The 20,377-nt window shown below is 35.3% G+C and overlaps 1 protein-coding gene across 6 annotated transcripts in view; it reads left to right on the top strand.

Moving 5' to 3' along the window:
* Positions 1–20,377, top strand: part of SENP7 (SUMO specific peptidase 7) — a 194,645-nt gene that overhangs the window by 172,306 nt on the left and 1,962 nt on the right. For 5 of the 6 annotated variants that reach the window (XM_050778958.1, XM_050778957.1, XM_050778960.1 and 2 more), the window contains 9 exons: positions 520–653; positions 2,097–2,213; positions 4,704–4,826; positions 9,458–9,550; positions 10,529–10,653; positions 12,291–12,343; positions 17,064–17,107; positions 17,208–17,276; positions 17,927–18,077. In XM_050778958.1, the coding sequence (XP_050634915.1) occupies positions 520–653; positions 2,097–2,213; positions 4,704–4,826; positions 9,458–9,550; positions 10,529–10,653; positions 12,291–12,343; positions 17,064–17,107; positions 17,208–17,276; positions 17,927–18,077 (909 nt within the window). The remainder of the gene's footprint in view (positions 1–519; positions 654–2,096; positions 2,214–4,703; positions 4,827–9,457; positions 9,551–10,528; positions 10,654–12,290; positions 12,344–17,063; positions 17,108–17,207; positions 17,277–17,926; positions 18,078–20,377) is intronic. The other variant, XM_050778959.1, reaches the window with a different exon arrangement.

The raw sequence follows: 20,377 nt of genomic DNA on the forward strand, positions 1-20,377 counted from the left end.
CACATGCATGCACATACGCAGGTTTGGCCAGAGGCTAATCTTTTATTCAAAAGGCCTTTAGAAAGCCACATTAGTGTTAAAGTATAAGACTTCATCTCTATGTATAATGTCAACATTTTGCATCCTAATTATATTGTATATATTTATATATTTTCCATTTAATGGAATTACATTATTATAAATGTAGCTTCTTTTAAATTTTATTTCCTCATATTCATTACATTTTTTGATCATTTTGAACTGCAAAATTGTTATATTCTTCTTTAATTCTGTAGTCCATATCTGTAAACAGTACTTCAAGTTAATCTTTGACCATTGTTTATACAATATCTTTTCATCACAAGTATTATTTTAGTTTGGTTATATCTATAGAAAATCTAAAAGTATAGATATGACTCATAGAGATTTTTAAAGTCACATTTTCTCTTACAGTAGACTTGTAAGAGAAGTCTTTGTTTTGACTTTGTTCTTTTGAAAGTTACGATGTTTGAGACCATTTTCCTTGCCACTTTCTGCCAGCCCTCAAACACAGATGCAGCCAAGCCTACTTACACCTTCCTGCAGAAGCAAAGTAGTGGTTGCTACTCCCTTTCTATTACATCTAATCCAGATGAAGAGTGGCGAGAAGTCAGGCACACTGGACCTGTTCAGAAGTATGTACTGTCATAGCATGTTTGTAATAGATGGGCATATTAGTAGTTTTTATTCGTGTTGCTGCTTTTCAGTAGTTTAACTTTTGAAATGTTTTAAGTTTTACTTTCATGCTGATAGTAATGGAAATAGGGGTTTTTTAAAAAGAAATTATGAGGAAGTTAAAAAATGTATTAAGAAAACAATAGGTGCCATTTTACTTACTTTTATGTCAGTAAGACATAAATGGCAGCCAAAGTGTCGTATTTGGTAAGATTAAAGTGTTTATTAAAAATATTTGAATAGCAATGTATGATTTAAAAAATTCTACATTCCTTATCTGAATATATGATAGGGAAAATGAAATTGCTTACTAAAATATGCTTCAATTTAAGGTACTTTGGAGTTTGTTACAAGTTCTCTTTCGGAAGTTGCTTCTTTGTTCATATTTCATCCATGTCTTCTCATGGTGCTAAGACAGAATATAGAGTCTGTGCATTTGATGGTGATTTCTATACCTCCATGTGATTCTATTTCTTTGTTTTGAAGAAAGACACTTGAAAGAAAGACTAGGATAGGAAAATAGCCAGTAAAATAGAAACTATCATATTAGCACTTTAAATTTACATTTTCTTTTTTGATTTAGGTGCCAGGGTACTAAGATTAAATCAATGTGGATAACTCTTACCATTCTGAACCTTTCTGGTGCAAGAAGTACATATTATACCTTCATTACTGACTACATTTTTCATTGAATATTGCTCTACCTATTCCAAGATTATAGCCAGGAATTCGCAACTGGTCTTATTTCTAAGCTTTAAGAGAGAATGCCAGCAGAAGGATGACTAATTAGTTGTCATCTCTTCTCTACTACTTTCTGGTTGTGATTAACTTGTTTGTTTCCTTTATAGTCTCTTAAGTTGTATGTGGCAGGCACTTTGTTATGGGGAGACTTCCTCCTCAGCTCCCATGTTACTTCTTTTTTGCCCTGCTGCTGGTATAGCTTAGCCACCAGGAGCAGCGCACAATTTTTGACTGCTAGCTTTTCTGAAAGGAAGTGAACTAGTCTTGAGGATTCAAACTTAGAAAATGGAGAAAGGAAAAGCTATATTTATTGTATCAGTTTATTGAAAGTTAAAAATTATGAAGAAGAGAAGCATCTTCAATGATATAACTGATTGTGAGATAAAACCTATTGATTAGAGACTAATTGAGATAGTAGCCTATTGAGAATAGCCCACATGGAAAGTATTGGAAAAGAAAAGATAATACTCAATGGGAGTACCATTAGTAGCTTGTGAGGATAAAGGAAGGAAAATATCATTGTTTATGCCAGGTCAAATGTTTTTTACCCTACAGATTTGAGTTACAGAATACCACTGCCCAGTTATTGTTTCATTTAAGAAATCTCTTAGATAATAGGATATTCAACATCAATATATTTTAACTTTATTTTTACTTTTAAGGTTGATTGTATATCCTCCACCACCTACTAAGGGGGGATTAGGAGTAACTAATGAAGATCTGGAGTGTTTAGAAGAAGGAGAGTTTCTCAATGATGTAATCATTGATTTTTACCTTAAGTAAGTACAATGATAAATGATCCTATGTTTTACAGATTTCACTGAGAAACTTAAAATAAATGTTTTTATCTCTGAATTATTTTAAATCCTGTTAAAAGTAACCTGCCAAGATTTCAGATTTGGAAAATTTTTGCTTACCAAGGTTTTCTAGAATTGACTAATTCAGTTTCATTGCTTTACTTACTGTGGATGCTATACAGTTAAGAAGAGTTGCTACATTTTTGGTTTTTTTTTTTCTTTAGCTTTTGTTAGTTTTTGATATACATTTCTTTAACTATTGCATTATGGTGGTGAAAGAAGTTACTTACAAATTACAAATCATTTTGGGAACTAAAAAAAAGCAGCTCTATTTAGATATCTGTTGTATCTTTTTTTTTTTTTTTTTTTGAGACGGAGTCTCACTCTTGTCACCCAGGCTGGAGTGCAGTGGCACAGTCTCGGCACACTGCAACCTCCACCTCCTGGATTCAAGCTATTTTCCTGCCTCAGCCTCCTGAGTAGCTGGGATTACAGGTGCCCGCCATCACGCCTGGCTAATGTTTGTACTTTTAGTAGAGATGGGGTTTCATGTTGGCCGGGCTGCTCTTCAACTTCTGACCTCAGGTGATCTGCCCGCCTTGGCCTCCCTTAAGCACTCTAAGAGTTAGCTATCATTTTAAGAATCCATATCACTTAATTTCTACCCCCCCTCCCCCCAGTTTTTGTATGGCCAGAGCTGCAGGAATTGGTATGAAAACATTTAAAACTTTATGCAAAGGAAATTTGCTTCTAGCCGTCATTTCTTACTGTAGCTCTAGACCTAGATTCCCAACTGTTGATGGAGATATCTCCTAATTATTTTACACATCTCTCCCAAACCAAATTTACTATAATCTTATCTAAGCTCTATTGTTTTACTAATAATACTAGTAATCTTTATTCCAGTGACTCAGGTCAAAATCTCATATTATATTTGCAGACAGTATAGATTTCATCTTTAGGAATTAAATGTGAGTCTCTTTTATATCTTCCATGTTTCTTTTTGAACATATGGAATACAGCTATAATTGTTTTAATATTCTTTTCTGCCAATTCTAACATCTCTGTCAGTTTTGGGTTCAATTGACTGATTTTTCTCTTCATTATGAGTCATTCCTTTGTGCTTTTGCATGTCTGGTAATTTTTTGATTGGGTGCTGGATATTTTTGTATTTATAAATATGCTTGAATTTTGTTTTGGAACACAGTAAAACTATTTGAAAAATGTTTTGATGCCTTTAAGATTTGTTAGATGAGGCCAATAACTTAATCTTACTACTGAGGAAAGACCTTTTTGAGTACTCTACCCAATGTCTCAGGAATTACGAAGTGTCCAGTTTCGCTGATAGGAACAGGCACCATTCTTGGTCTCTGTGAATACTTGGTATCATTCTCTCTAATCTTTTTGAGTAGTTCTTTCCCTATCCCTGGGTACTTTCCTCACGTACATTCAGGGATTAATACTCTCCTAAATACTTGAAGAGGACTCTCTGCAGCTGTCTGGAGTTCTCTGTATAGCTGTTTCCTTTCTAGTATTCTGATCTGCAAACTCTAGCTACTCCATTTTTAAAAACAATCACACATTTTCAAGCCTGCATAAACTATAAAGAATAGCAGAGTTTTCTATTATGAAGGGGTTAGTTACTAAGCGATTGAATTATAAGCTTATATGGAAGGATTGTTTTAGTACAGAAATGGACTAAGAATTTAGAGATGAATCATATCACACAGTTATTAACATTTTTCTAGATTTATTTAGCAGTGTCATAATTTCACTTTTATATTTGAGTATATGATTATTTGATTAATATTTTCTACCCTCACTCCTCTGGATTATAGGCTCTACAGGGGCAGGTACTTTATTTTTCCCCTCTTGTTTTGTGTCTCTAGTGTAAACATGGAGTTTGGCACATGTTAGGAATTTTTAAAGTTTTTAATTTTTTTTTAATTTTTGAGACAGAGTCTCACTCTGTCACCCAGGCTGGAGTGCAGTGATGTGATCTCAGCTCACTGCAACCTCTGCCTCCCGGGTTCAAGTGATTCTGCTGCCTCAGCCCTCTGAGTGGCTGGGACCACAGGCGCCGCCACCACACCCAGCTAATTTTTGTTTTTTTAGTAGAGACAGGGTTTCCCCATGTTGGTCAGAATGGTCTCAATCTCTTGACCTCGTGATCTGCCTGCCTTGGCCTCCCAAAGTGCTGGGATTACAGGCGTGAGCTACCATGCCGGGCCACATGTTAGGAATTTGATAAATATTTGTTAAGTAAATGAATGAATAAGTGGGTGATTTCTGCTTTACATGATGGAAGGCTAGGTAACTAACCAAACTGAAAGCTGAAATTAGAGGAAACTGCAAGATTGCTTTGAATCAAAATAGATAAAAAACAAAGATTTCCAGAACACATAAGGCAATTGGGGGAAGACCAAGTAAAATCTAAAAATAATTTACTTTTGTGGGGTTACTGCTTTACAGGTATCTTATATTGGAGAAGGCATCAGATGAACTTGTTGAACGAAGTCACATTTTTAGTAGCTTTTTCTATAAATGCTTGACAAGAAAGGAAAATAATTTAACAGAAGATAATCCAAATCTTTCGTAAGTTAATCCTCTAATGTACTTAAGTTTTAAGAGAAAATATACTATTTTTATGCACCTAGTAAAGTGGCTTCTTCATAGTATTTCCTAGAGTAGGCAGTACTACCATTTGTGCAGGTCCTGGGTCTGTTTGCCACGAGAGCCATTTCTCATTCTTCCACTGTTTTGCTGCCCGTGACAGGGAGGCTGACACTTGCAGTCTGCATTTCCAATTGCTTGTCCCCGGGGGAAATCCTGGAAGTTGGAGGGCAAGGAAGAAAGCAGCTAGGTTATTTCTTCCCTACTCCCTTTGCACTGGGAAATGATTCTGACAGTGGCTGTATTTCCTCTGTGAGTCCACCTCTCACAGGACAGTCCTGCTATAACTCCAGCTTCCATCTGGAGGTACTGCTTCTTCTCTTTGCCCTCTACCCTACAGGTATAGCAGTTTCCTCCTCTGCTAATCTTTGGCTGTCTCACTGTCCCCGTTTTTGGCTTTATGTATTTTTGTTTTTCTTTTTTTGTCAATGCTGTAGCCAATTTCCTGCATTACATTCTATGTGTTATATAGGGTTGTTTTTGTTTTCCTGGTTGGACCCCCAATGACAGACTATTTAATTAAACCTATGCTACATTATATGAAATACCATATTTGTTTGCATAATGTAGCTGATTTTTGCCCAAGTATTTTTTTGGTTAATACTAAAACTGTGGAGCAGTGGCTAGGGATAGGCAAAAAGGAGGTATTTCTTAGACAGTAGAAACTTGGATAGTTGTTACAACATAAGGCATTTCTCCCCTTTCCCCATACTTAACAATTTGTATGATAATCTGAGTAGACTCATGATAAAACTGAGTTGTTATTTTAAAAGTTAGCATAAACATTTCTCTACTGTTTTACAATTTACAATTCCATTTATTGACATTATTTCAGTTTTTCCTATCATGACGGTACCTTTTGATAGGGCATATAAACTGTATCCCAGTTTTTCAGATGAGGAAGCAGTCTAATGAAGATTAATAAATTTTACTTAAGATGAACAGCTAGTGAATGGCAGAACTGGTTGGTACTTAAATCTTTACCTTTTAACTTCTAATCCAAAGTTTTTATTGTACTAGATTGCTTTAAAAAAATGGCTATGAGAGTTTGATTCATCTCATTAAAATAATAGGAATAATAAACAAGTTAGAAGAGGATTAATGGATAAACTGCTTGAATTTGATATATTGTTGGAGAAAGAGGGTAGGAATAGAGAGACTAATTAATATTTATTGAGTGCCTGCTAGGAACTAAGACAGTGAACATAAAGTTATTTGATTCTACAGTATTATTGTCATTGTCTTTATAAATTGAAGCTTAAAGAAGTTATATAAGTTTTTCAAAGTTGGATATAGCTTTCCAGTTTCAAAGTTCAGCTCTTTCTGTTGTTCATAGTGTTGTGACTGTATAATTAATGGTCTAAATTGGGACGCTTGTGAGAAAAATAGGAGGCTCTGTCAGTGGGTACACTAGACAACGAGTGCGTATACCAGGGCTTTCCTAGACAGACTGGGATGTATGATCAGCTCCATTTTTAGAGTCTTTATAGGTCTAGAATTTGTCCTGATGGACAAGACCTGCCAGGATCAATTAAGGAGAAAACTGCAATTTGAAAATATTTCTGATAATCAGGGCTAGTGGAGAGGGATATATGGAAGGGGGAGATTTATTAAATAAATTAGATAACATTTCTGATGCTCTCCTGTTCTGTTTTATGTATGCAGATTTAATGATTGGTACTATGCACTTAATCTCATGTTTTATTTTAGGATTATTCAATGTAGAGATTGTGAATTTTGTACACTCACCTTCCTACTAAGGAAATGAAAGTAGATAGATTCTGCTATATTACAGAGTTTTTTCAAAAAACAGATATTATGTACCTGATTATTATGTACATAATAAATATAAAGTTACGTGAGTGGCATCCTCTAGGGTAAGATGCATAAGATACTAACATACACATGCACACACACACACCATGCACACGAATGTGTGAATACTAATGCTTGGTCTGTTAAGCATTCACACAACTTGATATATCAGACCGAGCGTTAGTGTTTACACAAAGAATCTCTACAAATCAGTTTTTAAAAGTCATCAGAGCAGCAAGAGATATGAATTTTAACGGCCAATAAATCCACACCAAAAGGCTCAAACTACTAGTGTTAAGAAGCCACAGCTTCCTTACTATACTTTATGAGATCCCGCAAGATCTGGCTTCTTTCCATCTCCTTAAACTCATCTCATAACATTGTTTCCTCTCGTTTACCATACTGACGTTCAACCTACCTCCTTTCCACTTTCAAACGTGCTGACCTCTTTCCTATTTTCTGCCTGAAACAACTTATCCTGGCATTTAAAAAATTTGTTTCACAGCATGATCTCTAATCATTTTATTCGTTTGTTTGCTTCTTCATTTTCTGTTTCTCATTTGAAGCTACATGAAGTTAGGGACTTATCTGTCTTATTTTCCACTCTATCCCCAGTGCCTTGTTCAGTGCTTGGAACATACTAGGAACTCAAAATACGAGATGATAACAGTGCCTGTTATTGATTACTGAGATAACTGTTGGACATTTAGTTGAAGGTTTTCTACACAGTTAGGAACTGAGAATAGGAGATTATGTTTGGCCCCTATATTCTGCCCTATCCTCCTTGCCTCATTCTATGTCTAATACATTCTCAATCAAATAAGGTTAGCATAATCAGGAAATGGACCAAATACCAATATAAAACCAGATGTCTGTCCTTAAGATTTTCAAATAGAAAACAAATTAACAGACTACGCACTAGTTGAAAGTAATTGTTTATAGTCATTATAATGGTTGGGTCCTTCTGAAACGAGAAAATTCAATAAACATATGACTTTGATTTTTTTGTGTGGTTAATCTTCCACATAGTGTCTAATTGCTGTCAAATCTTTTAGCTCATTCTGGATCCTATGTTACTCCTAATGTTTACCCATATGGTTTTGTTTAGATATTATTCAGATGAATAAGATGGGGCAATGATTTCAGTTTCCTGTATGACTTGATAAAAATTATATAACAACATAATGGTTTGCCTTTTTTTTCCCCTGCAATAAGAGTTCCATCCAAGGGACTGAGCCAGAAGTCACATGCCACCTTTATCCCCCTGTTAAATGTCATTTTCTTCCTTCCTAAAACCTTTCTTTTGACAGTCAAACTTGGTTTTGTATCCTTCTTTTTTAACTCCCCTGATTAGGTAAAGAAAATAAACTAGTGTTTGTGTGTATGCAAGCCAACCCTGTTCAAGGTGGCTGTATCAGATGCTTTAATAACGGGGTCCCCAGCCCCTGGGCTTCAGACTGGTACCAGTCCATGGCCTGTTAGGAGCCAGGCCACTCAGCAGGAGGTGAGCGAGCATTACCGCCTGAGCTCTGCCTCCTGTCAGATCAGTGGTAGCATTAGATTCTCACAGGAGCACGAACCCTGTTGTGAACAGTGCGTGTGAGGGATCTAGGTTGCGTGCTCCTTATGAGAATCTAACTAATTCCTGATGATCTGAGGTGGGACAGTTTCATATTGAAACCGTCCCCTTGTCCCTGGAAAAATTGTCTTCCACAAAACTGGTCCCTGGTGCCAAAAAGGTTGGGGACTTACTGCTTTACCATAATTCCTTTGTACCTCTTATGACATATTTTAGTTATTTGTTACAGTTTTTTCTGCCCATATTAGATTATGAATCCTTCTAGGGCAGTGTAGGTGACTTTCATTATTTTTTTTTAGGAACCTAATACATATTTGTTGAAGAAATAAAAGGAAAGATGGATGAGTAGTAGGTACCTTTAACGTTGTCCTGTAGTTTCCTTGTGTATGAAAGGAAGGGAGATGAATTTTATTTTAAAGAATCTGAGAATAAAAGCCTCATTTTTTCCCCTCCTCCATTAAGATTTTTAATTCAATTAAATTAACTGATTAATTTATTTTTTAGAGATGGGGTCTTGCCTCGTTACCCAGGCCAGAGTGCGGTGGTGTGATCACAGCCTCAAACTCCTGAGATTAAGCAATCCTCCTGAGTAGCTGGGACTGACTGTTGGTGTATGTCACCACTCTGGCTAATTTTCTTTATATTTTTAGTGACAGAAGTCTCACTATGTTGCCCAGTCTAGCTTTGAACTCCTGATCTCAAGTGATCCTCCCACCTTAGCATCCCAAGTAGCTGGAATCACAGGCATGAGCCACCACACTCAGCCCATTGAGTTTTAAAACCTCCCTAATGACAGATATAACAGTTGGAGAATTCTGTTAAGGTTTAATGACAGTGTTTTATATCATGCCTAGCTGGAGCTAAGCAAAATAAACAGATTTAACTGTGTTTATACTAAGTTGCACGGCAGGTTTTGGAATCTAAAAAGCATTTAATAAATTGCTGCCTTATTCTGTCCATTTCATTATTGTTTATAGTTATTAAATTTAAGAATAACCAGGGGTTACTATAAGGGGATACATTTATAATGTGTTAAATATTATATATCTTAAAGAAGATGACTAAATAAACTAAATTTAAGATATTACAGTATATAAAAATGACTCTTGAAGTCCCTGACTTAAATGAAAAAATTTTTACATATCTTTCATATTCTCAGAATGGCACAGAGAAGACATAAAAGAGTAAGAACATGGACTCGTCACATAAACATTTTTAATAAAGATTACATCTTTGTACCTGTAAATGAGTCGTAAGTATTTCAGATTATTTAAGAACATATTGGAAAGAATTCAGAAAAAAATTGTATGGTGTTTTTAGATTCATAATCAGTAAAAATTATGGGCACATACATCTCAGGTATTATTTTATTTTATTTTTTATAAAAGTAGCTAAGGCAATGAATTCCTTATCTTGGATTTTGGTTTGACAATGGTTATGTTATAAAAGTAGTGAAAAAAAAAATAAAGTGACAAATGACCACAAGACTATAATGACTGAGACATTGAATGTTTTTTTGTTTGGATTAAGGAAAAAATTTTCTAAATAAAAGAAATATTTTTGATTGAATCTTCAAATACTTAAGAAAACAAACTGTTCGGCTGGGCGCGGTGGCTCAAGCCTGTAATCCCAGCACTTTGGGAGGCCGAGACAGGCGGATCATGAGGTCAGGAGATTTAGACCATCCTGGCTAACACGGTGAAACCCCGTCTCTACTAAAAAATACAAAAAACTAGCCGGGCGAGGTGGCAGACGCCTGTAGTCCCAGCTACTCGGGAGGCTGAGGCAGGAGAATGGCATAAACCCAGGAGGCGGAGTTTGCAGTGAGCTGAGATCCGGCCACTGCACTCCAGCCTGGGTGACAGAGCGAGACTCCGTCTTAAAAAAAAAAAAAAAAAAAAAAAAAAACTCTTCAAGCACCAATACGAAAAAAATAATGCTATGAGTCTATTTATTAAGGCAGGTCCTTAATAGGAAACACTGATTGTATGAAAGTAAATTAAATTTGAATTACTCATCTGTTACCCTAAATAGTGTTACTTATGCCTTGGTAACTCTGGATATTTAATTAGTGTTGGTATGTATGCTCTATGTTATAATGAGATATCACAGTGGATGTCTTCAAAATTAATAGGAAATATTATTCTCACTTGCTCAGATGTATCTCTAGAATGTATTATGTGTTGTTTAGACTTTGCATGGTATTAAGATTGTAGTTCTTTTTCCACAGGTCTCACTGGTATCTCGCAGTCATTTGTTTTCCCTGGTTAGAAGAAGCTGTGTATGAAGATTTTCCACAAACTGTATCCCAGCAGTCCCAGGCTCAGCAGTCCCAAAATGACAACAAAACAATAGGTGACATCCATAACGTAGATGGTGTTTTTAATAATGATGACAATAATATAATGGTTACAGGCAAGAAAATGAAGTTAATGGTAGTGTAGTTATTTATTATCATTAAACCTACTTTAGCAGGATGAATAAAAAATCTGAAATTTGTAATGATAGACTCATGTATAGACAAAATATAATTCTGAAGTTGTATTCTTATATCAAGTTTTATTATGGCACTTAAAAATTACTACTTATCGATCTTATGAAATATTTCAAACATACAAAAAGTATAACTAATATGACCAACATCAATACCTGTTTCACCTGGATTAAGAAATTAAAACTTTTCCGATATAATAATAATAATCTCCTCTGTGACCACTCCCATTTCACTTTCTTTAATCCAGAAGTAACCACTACCCTAAATTTTATGTTTATTCCATAATGTATGGAATAATATGTACTATTATTTCCATTGACATTTTTTGCTTGTTTTAACTTAAAAAAATTGACAGATAAAATTGCATGTATTTACTATGTACAACATACTTTTTTTTTTTTTAAGAGATGTTGTCTTGGTGTAGTGCAGTGGCTCGATTACAGCTCACTGCAACCTTGAACTCCTGGGCTCAAGTAATCCTCCTGCCTTACCCTCCTGATTAGTCAGGACTACAGGGTTGCACCACTTTACCTGGCTTATTTTTAAATTTTTTCTTTTGTGAAGATAGGATCTCACTATGTTGCCCAGGTGGGTCTGGAACTCCTGGCCTCAAGCAGTCCTCACACCTCAGACTCCTATAGTATTGGGATTACAGGCGTGAGCCACCACATGTGGCTACAGCATGATATTTTGAAATATATATACGTTGTGGAATGACAAAATCTAGCTAATTAATAGTATTATAACATTTTAAAAAATACACTAGGTTTGCTAACATGACTAAGAATTCATGCCATTGATTTCCAGGCAATGCTTGAAATCCCCCATTTTTACAAATCTCATTTCTTGTAGACTCTATTAATTTGGTTAGGTAATATAGGATCTCTTATAATTCTTCCACGAGTTTTCTTACAAGCCAGAATCTAAAGTAAATAAGCCTACTTTCTTTGAGAAAAAAGTAACAAAATTAAGTGTTTTATAGCTGTAGCCTAGGCAGTAAGCTGATTGAAAAATAGCTGTTACCATTAATACTGGCCAAAACTGATGTGGGGAAAAAGACAAACTGATGAAGCAACTGATTATGTTTAAATATCTTGAAACCTCTTAAGCCTGAGATGTGTACTTACACAAACTGTATGGTCATAGTTAGAAGCACCATTGTTAGGCAGATTAACTAACTACCTTCTGCATTAAATAGCAGACATTTTGATTAATGAGCTGTTTTTGAATATTATCTTTTTATAGAGAATTTGCCTAGCTAACTGGTATTTCAGATCATGGCTCTGGGGTTTACCTGTTATTTGATAACAGCCAACTATTGTCAGTTTTATCTGTTGATTGAATTTTATTCATAACATTGATCATGAAAAAAATTAAATCTCAAGTATTTTTACTGTGCATCCAGTAACTGCATGAAAATTATAATTTTAAGCTTTTCTAAGTTACCTGTATAAAAAATACAATAAACATTCATAATTGCTTAATTATTTCTAACTAGATAATGATCTACATACTACTTTGACACTGTCTTTGAGTGCAGAGGATTCCCAAGTAAGTGTGTTCTTCACAGATGGGAAGAAAACTCATGAATATAATAATGTTATCTATAAAATAGAGCATAGCTAGGTGGAATCTACTGGCCCATCATTAGATTGTGCTGCTTTGTGATTCTTTTGACAGTTTTTGTGGGACTGGGGAAGAGAACAAAATACATTATTATTCTTATATCTGTTTAGCTTGCTTTAACTTTCTAGATTATTTAGTAGTTTATCTGATGTTCATCTTGGTTAACTACTTTTCTAATTTCTAAGGATCAGATTTACTTTTATTCTTTTTTATGTCAGTAATTTTTTGAACTTAGGTAATTAATCCTCTTAAGCACATTGTATATTCTACTTTATTTTCTTTCTTCCTTTTTTTTTTTTTTTTTTTTTTTTTTTTTTTTTTTGTGATGGAGTCTTGCTGTCACCCAGGCTGGAGTGCAGTGGTACGATTGCGGCTCACTGCAACCTCCCCCCCCGGATTCAAGCGATTCTCCTGCCTGGCCTCTCGAGTAGCTGGGACACAGGTGCTCACCAGCATGCACGGCTAATTTTTGTATTTTTTTTTTTTTAAATAGAGATGGGGTTTCACCATGTTGGCCAGACTTGTCTCTCACTCCTGACCTCAGGTGATCTGCCTGCCTGGGCCTCCCAAAGTGCTGAGATTAGAGGCGTGAGCCACTGAGCCCTGCCAGAAAATTCTTTGTAAAAATCATTCAAGGTAGACTCAAAGTGAATCCGTGTAACTCCTTAGGCTAAAACAGTTATCATTAACTCTTCTTTATTTGGCGCTCCAAACTGATCTGCATAGCCTAGGTTCAGTGTTCTAAATTGATTAAGATTGCCATTTAATGATTTTTTTTTTTTTTGCATGTACAGATAGCAGCAGACTCCCTGGCACAGGCCTATGTCTTTACTGTCACTGATATGAAGTGTCACTTCTTTTTTTTTTTTTTTTCTCTTAAGTCCTTGTTTTATTTTATCTCATCCAACAGGATTTCTTTTTCTTGAACCAGTCATTTCATCTGGCTTCCCTGATGTCTCTGCTTTTTGTTTTTTTTTTTTTTTTTAAATTTATTTATTATTATTATACTTTAAGTTGTAGGGTACATGTGCATAACGTGCAGTTTTGTTGCATATGTATACTTGTGCCATGTTGGTGTGCTGCACCCATCAACTTGTCATTTACCTCAGGTATAACTCCCAATGCAATCCCTCCCCCCTCCCCCCTCCCCATGATAGGCCCCGGTGTGTGATGTTCCCCTTCCTGAGTCCAAGTGATCTCATTGTTCAGTTCCCACCTATGAGTGAGAACATGCGGTGTTTGGTTTTCTGTTCTTGTGATAGTTTGCTAAGAATGATGGTTTCCAGCTGCATCCATGTCCCTACAAAGGACACAAACTCATCCTTTTTGATGGCTGCATAGTATTCCATGGTGTATATGTGCCACATTTTCTTAATCCAATCTGTCGCTGATGGACATTTGGGTTGATTCCAAGTCTTTGCTATTGTGAATAGTGCTGCAGTAAACATACGTGTGCATGTGTCTTTATAGCAGCATAATTTATAATCCTTTGGGTATATACCCAGTAATGGGATGGCTGGGTCATATGGTACATCTAGTTCTAGATCCTTGAGGAATCGCCATACTGTTTTCCATAATGGTTGAACTAGTTTACAATCTCACCAACAGTGTAAAAGTGTTCCTATTTCTCCACATCTTCTCCAGCACCTGTTGTTTCCTGACTTTTTAATGATCGCCATTCTAACTGGTGTGAGATGGTATCTCATTGTGGTTTTGATTTGCATTTCTCTGATGGCCAGTGATGATGAGCATTTTTTCATGTGTCTGTTGGCTGTATGAATGTCTTCTTTTGAGAAATGTCTGTTCATATCCTTTGCCCACTTTTTGATGGGGTGGTTTGTTTTGTTTTTTGTAAATTTGTTTGAGTTCTTTGTAGGTTCTGGATATTAGCCCTTTGTCAGATGAGTAGATTGCAAAAATTTTCTCCCATTCTGTAGGTTGCCTGTTCACTCTGATGGTAGTTTCTTTTGCTGTGCAGAAGCTCTTTAGTTTAATGAGATCCCATTTGTCAATTTTGTCTTTTGCTGCCGTTGCTTTTGGTGTTTTAGACATGAAGTCTTTGCCCATGCCTGTGTCCTGAATGGTACTACCTAGGTTTTCCTCTAGGATTTTTATGGTATTAGGTCTAACATTTAAGTCTCTAATCCATCTTGAATTAATTTTCGTATAAGGAGTAAGGAAAGGATCCAGTTTCAGCTTTCTACTTATGGCTAGCCAATTTTCCCAGCACCATTTATTAAATAGGGAATCCTTTCCCCATTTCTTGTTTCTCTGAGGTATGGCTGTAGATGTGTGGTATTATTTCTGAGGACTCTGTTCTGTTCCATTGGTCTATATCTCTGTTTTGGTACCAGTACCATACTGTTTTGGTTACTGTAGCCTTGTAGTATAGTTTGAAGTCAGGTAGCATGATGCCTCCAGCTTTGTTCTTTTGACTTAGGATTGTCTTGGAGATGCGGGCTCTTTTTTGGTTCCATATGAACTTTAAAGCAGTTTTTTCCAATTCTGTGAAGAAACTCATTGGTAGCTTGATGGGGATGGCATTGAATCTATAAATTACCTTGGGCAGTATGGCCATTTTCACGATATTGATTCTTCCTATCCATGAGCATGGTATGTTCTTCCATTTGTTTGTGTCCTCTTTTATTTCACTGAGCAGTGGTTTGTAGTTCTCCTTGAAGAGGTCCTTTACATCCCTTGTCAGTTGGATTCCTAGGTATTTTATTCTCTTTGAAGCAATTGTGAATGGAAGTTCATTCCTGATTTGGCTCTCTGTTTGTCTGTTACTGGTGTATAAGAATGCTTGTGATTTTTGCACATTAATTTTGTATCCTGAGACTTTGCTGAAGTTGCTTATCAGCTTAAGGAGATTTTGGGCTGAGACAATGGGGTTTTCTAAATATACAATCATGTCATCTGCAAACAGGGACAATTTGACTTCTTCTTTTCCTAACTGAATACACTTGATTTCTTTCTCTTGCCTGATTGCCCTAGCCAGAACTTCCAACACTATGTTGAATAGGAGTGGTGAGAGAGGGCATCCCTGTCTTGTGCCAGTTTTCAAAGGGAATTTTTCCAGTTTTTGCCCATTCAGTATGATATTGGCTGTGGGTTTGTCATAAATAGCTCTTATTGTTTTGAGGTACGTTCCATCAATACCGAATTTATTGAGCGTTTTTAGCATGAAGGGCTGTTGAATATTGTCAAAAGCCTTTTCTGCATCTATTGAGATAATCATGTGGTTCTTGTCTTTGGTTCTGTTTATATGTTGGATTATGTTTATTGATTTGCGTATGTTGAACCAGCCTTGCATCCCAGGGATGAAGCCCACTTGATCATGGTGGATAAGCTTTTTGATGTGTTGCTGAATCCGGTTTGCCAGTATTTATTGAGGATTTTTGCATCGATGTTCATCAGGGATATTGGTCTAAAATTCTCTTTTTTTGTTGTGTCTCTGCCAGGCTTTGGTATCAGGATGATGTTGGCCTCATAAAATGAGTTAGGGAGGATTCCCTCTTTTTCTATTGATTGGAATAGTTTCAGAAGGAATGGTACCAACTCCTCCTTGTACCTCTGGTAGAATTCAGCTGTGAATCCATCTGGTCCTGGACTTGTTTTGGTTGGTAGGCTATTAATTATTGCCTCAATTTCAGAGCCTGCTATTGGTCTATTCAGGGATTCAACTTCTTCCTGGTTTAGTCTTGGAAGAGTGTAAGTGTCCAGGAAATTATCCATTTCTTCTAGATTTTCCAGTTTATTTGCGTAGAGGTGTTTATAGTATTCTCTGATGGTAGTTTGTATTTCTGTGGGGTCGGTGGTGATATCCCCTTTATCATTTTTAATTGCGTCGATTTGATTCTTCTCTCTTTGAAGTGTCACTTCTTACGGAGAAAGGTTTCCTTTCCTGCTGTCACAGTGGCAAAACAGGAGCATTCCTTCTTGCCTCTAGGGCCAGATTTCTCAAATTGAGTTTGTTTGGATATTCATTCTGAGACACAGTTCATGATAAGCAGGATTCCAAGGCAATTAAGTTGGGCAAACTTTGTATACTCTTTCTGTCTTAGAGAGCCATTGTGTATATTAGAATAATAAAGGCACTGAGAAGGTCTGCATTAAATAAATCTGTTTAAGTTTGGTCTGTGGTTTCTCAAACTTATGAAGAAAACAAATAACATCAACAAAACAAAATTCCCTATCCCTTTTCCCTTATAGATTAAGGTTAAAGTGATAATCTTAACCTAATATAGATTAAGGTTCTGCATCTTATGCTTCAAAGGGAAGAAATGTATTCCTACTGACCTCATAAATTGGCGAATGTATGTAAAGACACATTAAATTAACTTGTTTATCTTTGCTTAAGATAATAACTTGGAATGGAAGTAATTAAAGTTCCAGATTGCCTTTTAGGACAAGTTAAAACTCCTTAACTACTTGAGACTGCGTGTAAAAATATATAGCCTACTGTTTTAGCAGTATAATAAAATCAATACATTTGTGGAAAATAAAGTTAGCTCACTTTTGATGATGAAAATAACTATTATTTGACATTTTAATTTCAAAGTTTGAAACACTTTAAAGGAGTAACTGAATAGTAAGTTATTCAAAATAGCTTTAATTGCAGTCATAAAAATTTATGTTATTTCAGAATACCGAGTCGAATATGTCAGTACCAAAGAAAATGTGTAAAAGGTAGGTACATGCTGTAATAAATAATACAGTTTTTTGAGGTATTTAGATATACTTTGTATACAAGTGTGTAAATCTTGATTTTGTTCTTTGCTTTTCATAGGCCATGTATTCTTATACTAGACTCCTTGAAAGCTGCTTCTGTACAAAACACAGTTCAGAATTTACGAGAGTAAGTAATGACAGTTTTACCATTCAGTCTGTCATCTAAATCCTCAGTAATTTTGAAGTTACCTTCAGAATTATTGAAAAGACTATATCAGGAATTATATTTTATTATCTATTTCAATAAGCCTTATAAATTTAATCAGTAATATCTTTAATTCTGTTAATATTCAATATTAATATTTCTAAAGGATTATATTAAAGGTAACTTCAGAATTTGTATTCATAATTGAACAGAAAGTATAGTTTTACAAAGAAGCATTGCATTGATTATCAAAAGTACCACTTTAGAAAAAAGTAGGAACTCTTTCACATTTGTATCATTATGTGTATGTATGTGTAATTTTGTAATTTACTGTAGTACTTGGAAAAAACTAACGATGAAACTTTTAAAATGATTTCCTAGTTTCCTTTATTGAGTTGTGAAAGTTGAGTTGTTGAAAAAAGTCTAGCTTTATAGTTTGAAAATCACATTACATATTTTCTTTAAAGTAGCACTTGAGAGCCTCAAAATGTAGGTTGCACTGGTAAAATTCAGTCTGGAAATTTGGCTTGAGACAGCACATCTGGCAACAAATGTTTTTCTGCCTTTGTGAAAATGTTGCATACTGATAAAGAGATTTCTACTTTAGTCACTCTATTTGTTGATTATTTCAGGTATTTAGAGGTAGAGTGGGAAGTTAAACTAAAAACTCATCGTCAATTCAGCAAAACAAACATGGTGGATCTATGCCCTAAAGTTCCTAAACAGGACAATAGCAGTGATTGTGGAGTATATTTATTGCAATATGTGGAAAGCTTCTTCAAGGTATGTGAAGCTATAAATAAGTTTTTAATTCACGATTACCACCATGCAGTCATAAGTTACTGAATGTAATAGTCCGTTCTCATGCTGCTAATAAAGACATACCTGAGACCGGGTAATTTATAAAGGAAAGAGGTTTAATTGACTCACACTTCAGCATGGCCGGGGAGGTCTCAGGAAACTTACGATCATGGTGGAAGGGGAAGCAAACATGTCCTTTTTTACATGATAGCAGCAAGGAGAAGAATGAGAGCTGAGCAAAGGGGGAAGCCCCTTATAAAACCATCAGATCTCATGAGAACTTACTATCATGAGAATAGCATGGGAGAAACCGCCCCCATGATTCAGTTACCTCCTACCACAGTGGGGATTATAGGAACTACAATTCAAGATGAGATTTAGGTGGGAGCACAGCCAAACTATATCACTGGGTGAGCAAAGAGGTAGGTAAATGTTACAGGTAATCAAGATTTTTTTTAAGGAGAAAGAAATAGAACCACAGGTGATCCAGATACTGTAATTAGCAGATAAGAACTTTAAAATGATTTGATTAATAGGTTAGAGAAGATAAAGCCAAAGATGAAACAAAATGGATGAAGATATGGAGTATACAAAAAAAAAAAGAAAAAATCAAATAGATGTTCTAGAGCTGAAGATGTGTAATGACATATCTGAAATTAAGAACTTATTGGACAAGTTTAATAGAGGACTAGATACAGTAGAAGATAGGATTAGTGAAATTAAAGGGCAATAAAGTATCCAGCAATAGCCCAGAGAGAAAAAAGAATGTAAAGAAGAGAACAGAGCTTAAGAGACAAATATGAAACAGTATAATTTACTGTTTGAAAGGTATAATTTACATGTTACTGGAGTCCCAGCAAGATTGGAGAGAAAGAGAATACGGCAGAGACAGTATTTTAAATGAAACTTTCTAAAATGAAAAGATCTGTTTATTCAAGAAGCTCAGAAAACTATAGCTGGAGAAGTACAATGACAAACATAGGTGTTATTTTCTAGTTCACAGAGACTTTGTAGGAACTGTAGCAGTATTAAAAATGAAATTTTAAATAGCAAGGAATCACTCTTTGCTTTTTGAACTGTCAGCTCATTACTTCAGTCATTACCACTATTATTTACGAAGATGGGTCTAGTAGCAGGATGTCTTTGACCAGAAGTCGGCTTGGAGGATGCTTAACGGTACTTAGAAAGCATGAGAGTTATAATATGCAGCTACAACTTTTTGATGTCTTTAATATGAGAGAGGAAGGATAATATATAGTAAAATACAGTACACATTTTGGAAATCGTTAAATATCTATTATGTTGGGTTTTTTTCTCCCTTTTTTCTTCTACACTAGAACTTCATCATCGGGTGTCAGGTTCTGGCCCTCTCATAGCCTTTCCAAATAGATTTGATTTTGTGTTTTGAATATCCAGATTGCCTTATTACATAATGTATTCCGAGTTTGTTTGTTACGTAATTCTACTTTATATAGCCCAGTCAATAGAATGTACATCTAATACAGGATGAAGCACCATGTAAGATTCCTGGGAAAAACCTCAAAAATCTAAGCCTCGTGTTTTGTAAATTTGGTGCACTAATATAAGATAGCTTAGATTTAAAACATGGGCTTAAGGCAGATTGCTCAAAACCTATGGGACTTTGTAAGTAAGCCCTAATAAAAATAATATTACTTCTAATAAAAATATTGGCACAGTAATTCTCCACTAGCATTTGCTCCTGGACTCACAATCAGTCCATCCTTTCAGCCATACGCCCTGGGCTCTTAATTCCTTCTTCAAGATGTAAGTCCTTCTTACCTCTGGCTTCTAATAATTTTATCAAGTTTATAAACATATGCTAAGGATAGCCCTTTTCAGAATTTTTTTTTTTTTTAAACACTCGGGGAAACGTCCTGTGGTTGCAATTTGCGATTTCCTGGTTAAGCTTAACATCATTGAAACAGTGGTGATTCTTGAAGCCATAAGTCAGCTATTTCTTACACCGAAAGAAGGCACTTGGCAGGATTTTCCATTTTTAATCTGAGATTTTTCATTAACTACTAAGGCTTTCTCTTTAATATTTCAAAATCTTAACATGTTGGGAAAAGTTGTGATAAAACCAACTTCATTCTGAATCATTCTTTATTTACCAATTCTGTTTGTGCTAATTCACTTAAACATACATTGTAGCAGAACAGAGTATTTAATTTTGATATTTAGAAGTTAGCAATTTGATAAAAATGTTCTAAAATTGATTGTGGAAGTGGTTACACTGTGAATATACTAAAAATGCTCAATTG

Source organism: Macaca thibetana, chromosome 2, assembly GCF_024542745.1.
Source record: "Macaca thibetana thibetana isolate TM-01 chromosome 2, ASM2454274v1, whole genome shotgun sequence".
NCBI lineage: Eukaryota > Metazoa > Chordata > Mammalia > Primates > Cercopithecidae > Macaca > Macaca thibetana.